The sequence below is a fragment of the Leptopilina heterotoma genome, unplaced genomic scaffold (genome assembly GCF_015476425.1).
Source record: "Leptopilina heterotoma isolate Lh14 unplaced genomic scaffold, ASM1547642v1 Lhet_81, whole genome shotgun sequence".
Lineage (NCBI taxonomy): Eukaryota > Metazoa > Arthropoda > Insecta > Hymenoptera > Figitidae > Leptopilina > Leptopilina heterotoma.
The window spans coordinates 606,687-612,100 of record NW_025111185.1 but is presented as its reverse complement, the minus strand read 5'-3'; the positions used below and the strand labels follow the sequence as shown (position 1 = coordinate 612,100).

The 5,414-nt window shown below is 20.1% G+C and overlaps 1 protein-coding gene across 1 annotated transcript; it reads left to right on the top strand.

Annotated features, from left to right (window-relative positions):
- Positions 1 to 3,594: 3,594 nt before the first annotated feature.
- On the top strand, positions 3,595 to 4,889 carry LOC122511274 (zinc finger matrin-type protein 5-like). The gene is made up of 3 exons (XM_043626424.1): positions 3,595 to 3,856; positions 3,942 to 4,079; positions 4,609 to 4,889. The coding sequence occupies exons 1-3, from the start codon at positions 3,730 to 3,732 to the stop codon at positions 4,836 to 4,838; spliced, it is 495 nt and encodes a 164-aa protein (XP_043482359.1). The 5' UTR covers positions 3,595 to 3,729; the 3' UTR covers positions 4,839 to 4,889.
- The last annotated feature ends 525 nt before the right edge of the window (positions 4,890 to 5,414 follow it).

Sequence of the window (5,414 nt, the reverse complement as noted above, 5' to 3'; positions counted from 1 at the left end):
TTGAAAAGAATGTAAATAAAAATGTTTCAAAAAACTAACTACTTCAGAATTTTTAATTAAAATCTTTTACAATTCAACTTTTCTAAGACTTCAATTTGGAACATTTTTAAAATTCTATCCATATCATTATTAGTAATATATTTATTTAATATTCTAAAATATAGAAATAGTTGCTTATGAATAATTGTAAAAAAACGAATTGATATTAATGGAAAATAGGGTTTTTTAAAAATTTAATTTCTAAGAAACGAATTTTTTTATTTTTTATTTACTTTATTTATTATTTAAAAATTTATTTTTATAGATTTCGTATCACTTTTGTTTTAATTAGTTCAAATTTTTACTAATTCAAAATCAGGATTTCTACAAATTTCTCCTTATAAAATTCCATGATTTTTCCATGATTTCCAGGTGATAAATGATAAAATTTCCATCACACATTAAAACAAAATTTTTGTCAGTTAAATCAGATAAATATCATGAAAAAATTTTTTGTCAGGGAAATTAAGAAAATTGAGACTATTTTTCAAAAATTGCGACTTTTTCGACTTTTCTTCCAAATATATTGCAACAAAATACCACAATTTTTAGTAAAAAATTGCAACTTATTTTGATTTTGATTTGTTACAATTTTTGAAAATCAACGTTTGAAGAATTTTAATTGCAAATTTTGAAAATAATTGAATTATCAAAAATTTTAATGAAAAATCTTTAAAGATAAATTTAAAAATGAAAATAAGCTTCTAATTTTTTAAAATTCAATATTTTTAATATTTTCAATTACATATTTCCAAAAATAATAACATTTTAGAATTATTTTTAACATTTTGGAGAAAACAATAATGTTCAAAATTTTTAATTGAAATTCATAAAAAAATTGATTAGTTTTTTAAATTATACAAAAATTCTTTTAAGAAATACAATTATTTTCAAAAAATAACATTAATAAAATACTTTTAAAAACTAATTATTAGAATTGTTTTGTAATAATTTTTTAAGATTTAAAATTTACTCTTTGGACTTATTAAAATTTTTGAGAAATCATAGTCATATTTATAATTAAAATTATTCAAAAATTTGATCATTTTTATTTATACTTTTCAAAAATTCAATTATTTTTAAAAGATTTTACCAAATTCGAATTGCTTGGAAATTTTTCAAAATTGAAAAACTATTATCGTTCAAAAATTATTTTAAAATATTTTTAAAAAATTAATTGTAAGAATTTCTTTATTATAATTTTTTAAAAATATTATCCCTTAGTAACTTAAGAAAAAACTATGGAGAGTCACAATTATTATAAAAAATTGAGTTTACGTATTTAAATAATTGAATTCTAGAAGAACTTTTGGAAAAATATATAAATTAATAAATTCAAAAATGAAGATTAGTTGAAAATTGTAGAAAATAATTAAATTCAGGAAAGGTTATAATTGTAATTTTTAGAAATTATTAAAATTTGTAAATTTTACTTATTTTCCGTAAACATGAATATTTTCCTACTGTAAAAATAATTTTGTTAGGGAATAGAATTTTATTGTTAGAAATAGAAAGAATTTAAAATTAAATTTAATATTTTCTTTTTTAAGACTGTTACGTTGGACAACAAAATTCATAATTTTCTTATATAAATTCTAGAAATTGAATATTTTTCCAGTACTTTTGATAAAATTCCCTGACAAAATAAAACGATTTTATAGAAGATCATTCAATCTTTTTTAATGAAATATAATTTAATAGTCTTAAAATAAATATTTCTATTTTTCTCACAAAATAATCAGTGTTTTTAAAAAAAAATTTCCAAAATCCTGGTCAAGATCAAAATTTACTGTCATTTCCCGATTTTTTCGGTCCAGCGGCCACCCTGGCAAATTTAATCTTGACAAGGAAATTTAATTTTAATAAGAAAAAATTTATACTGAATTCCCTTGTTATAATGTATATATTATTATTTTGCCTTATCTAGTCACTATTATTTTGAAATATAATTTGAGATTTTTATTTTCAATCCAACATAAATCACGACGTTCAATAAAAGTTTATTTTCTTATGAAAATCTTGTTTCATGAGGCTTTACAGCGCATGTTGTAAAATTCATGAAGACGCCCGTCAAAGAATTTTTTGACTTCGATCGATGATGCACACGGTGCAGAAATTATTATTTACGTACATTTTCTTCTAAAATGCTTAGATTTACAAGTTTTTCTTTTAAATCTAGTCTCCTTTAAATCATATATAGTTTCTCATAGATATAATTTACCGCACGAGAATACTTTTTTGAATAAATAAATAAATATATAAAATAAACTGAGATATTTTATTCCCAATGAGAATACATCGGAAATAGGAATTTAAAAAATTTAAGTTATTTTAAAATTTTTTTATAAAAATTCGCTTATCTAACTTATTATTTTCTTTAAATTTGAATTAATAGTAAAAATAAATAATTTTATAGTACAAAATTTTATTAAAATTTTTTAGTAAAATATTTAACTAAAATATTCGATTGAAATATTTCTCTAAATTATTTTACTGAAATATTTCACTAAAATAATCGATTAAAATATTTAATATTCAATTAAAATATTTTACTGAAATATTCGATTAAGATATTTCCTCAAAATATTCATAAAGAAAATATTTTACCATAATAATTTCAAACATCTATAATTAAAGTACCAAAATAAAAAAAAATTATTTTCGTACCGTTTCAGGTAAATTTATTATTTTGCGTCAAAAATGCAAAAATAAAAATGAAATTAACTGAAAAATTGAACGAATCAAATTCTGTACAAAAATTAATATAAAAAATAAAAGAAAGGAAGAAAATAAATAAATAAAGAAAAGATAAATTTTAAAGCAATTTAAATGATAATGCCAACGTTTTGTGACGCATAAAAAAGAATTACTGTTTTAACAATTTCTATATGTAAATACTTATGACTTTGTAGAATAAAAGTTAACTTTTCCTTCTTTTTAATGCTATCACTTGAAACGTAAAAACTTTATTGCATAAAGAACAATAATTTCAATAGTAAAAATTTGCATATTATACTATTATGACGTTCGTGGTTAAAAGTTTTAATAATTTGATGATAATATTGACTCTCAAGAAGATTGGGAATAAAATAAGCCACTTGAGAGATAAACTTAATAAACTATATAAACATAAAAAAATTCTCTCTGATAAAAGATTTCAATTAAAAAATATTTTGTTTTAGGTACATGAAATAAGTAATCACTAAATGTAACCATGTGTTTTTCATTAATAAACGAAATTTAATAAGTTCATGTATTTTATTTATTATTATATATGTATGAATGTTATTTATTTATTTAATATATAAACGGGATATTTTATAAAAAATAAAATATTTAAATTTCAGAAAAAATCAAGTAAATTTCAGCAAAAATTAAATAAATTTTAGGAGAAATTAAATAAATTGTAGAAGAAATGAAAATAAATTTTAAAAAACATTAAATATAGAAATTTTAGAAAAGATATTTTAAAATAAAAATATTTAAAAAACTAGCGCGCTTGAAATTAGTTCTCCACTTCACTTTCAGATGGCACAACTTTCTCAGTCAGCTGATTTTTGTAAACAGACTGACACAATCGATATGAATTTAGAATGCAATTTGCCTAATAATAATTTCTTCAAGAAATTAAATAATTTTTCTGTTTTCTTCTAAAAAAAAAAAAATTACTCTAATTTAATTGCATTCAAAATGGTCAAGCGTTATTACTGTGATTATTGCGACAGAAGTTTTAAGGACGATCCAGAGGCAAGAAAAAAGCACTTGACGAGTTTGCTGCACGTCAATGCACAAAAGGATCATTACCGATTGTTCAAGGGTATAACAATTATTTTTTATATTATTTTTAAAAATAACTGTAAATATTATTATTATTATTTAACCATTTTTTCTAAATCTTCTAGAACCGGAGGAAACTTTAAAAGAGGAACTAGCAAAAATTACTTGTAAGAGATTCTCTCTCAATGGCGAATGTCCATTTGGCTATAGTTGCAGATTTTCTCATTATACACCAAATATGATAGGGGAATTAAGACAAATTGGTATGAATTTATTTTTTTTAATATTGAAAAATATTAAAAAATTAAAAATATTGAAATATTAAAAAATATTTAAATATTAAAATATATTAAATATATTATAATATTAAAAGATGATAAAAACGTTGAAATATTAAAAAATATTAACAGCATTTAAAAATATCTTTCATAACCTTTAAATCAAAAAATTAAACCGTCTATAATTATTTGTATTATTATAAATAATACACTTAAAAAAATTTGTTTGACTGAAATAACCGATTATTATTTTTTTTATTATTAAATAAAAATCTACTTAAATAATTTTTGTTACAAATAATTTTTATAGAAATCAAATAAATTGTATTTGACCAAAAAATTCAGTATTTGAAGCAAATAGAATTTAATTTGACTAAATAAAAATGATTTGATTTAAGAAAACATTTATTTGATTTAAGTAAATATTTATTTGATTCAAGTAAATATTTATTTGAATCAAATAAATTTTTTTTAATGCAACTGTTTCAATTGGAATTCTTTTTTTAAATTTCAGTCGCCATGAAGAAACAAGCAGAAGAAAATCCGAGAAACAATTGGCCGGATCCAAATGCAATTGCTGAGGAATATTTGAAAACAACAACAAACGATGATAATGAAATGAAAAGCATAAAAGAACCATGGAAAGTACCTGTAGAATTGCAACATTTTCCCACCCTTCCACCTTCCCTGTGGCCATTAAACTCACATACAATTAATGATCCCCCTGTCACACAATGGGGATAAAATTTTTATATTTATATTACTGCTTAATAAATTAATTTTTATAATAAAAAATTCTTCATTATCATTTAATGAAATTCATCCACAAAGCTATTTCTAAAATTCTTCCATATAATCACTAATAAAATTTTTCCAAACCTTGATTTACACCCAAAGAAAAATTTATTTGATTCAATCAAATAATTTTTATTTAATTCAATTAAATTGTATTTTAACCAATAATTTTAGTATTAGAAGCAAATATTATTTAAAGAAGTTCGACGATGAGCATCGAAAAATATTTTTTTTCATGAAACTGATAAAAATTATTCATTTTTTTGAAGATTTAAAGTTAAAAAATCACTTTTAAAAAGTTTTTTACTTCCTGCGTAAAAATTTCTTCGAAAAAATTCAATTATGTTAAAAAATTAAGAAAAATTCTCGTCAAAATTTCAATTAACTTTATAAATAATAAAATTCTTGGCAAAATTTCAATTATTTTCTAAAAATTTACCTCAATTTATTGATTTTCAATTATCTACTATTTCAATAAAATTTTCCAAGCAAATTCAATTATTTAAAAAATTGTTAATAAAATTC

Excerpts from the sequence above, each read along its gene's own strand:
- LOC122511274 (XM_043626424.1), top strand. The coding sequence starts at position 3,730 with ATGGTCAAGCGTTATTACTGTGATTATTGCGACAGAAGTTTTAAGGAC. Across the intron at positions 3,857-3,941 it reads TCATTACCGATTGTTCAAGG|AACCGGAGGAAACTTTAAAA; the intron begins GTATAACAATTA and ends TAAATCTTCTAG. Across the intron at positions 4,080-4,608 it reads AGGGGAATTAAGACAAATTG|TCGCCATGAAGAAACAAGCA; the intron begins GTATGAATTTAT and ends TTTAAATTTCAG.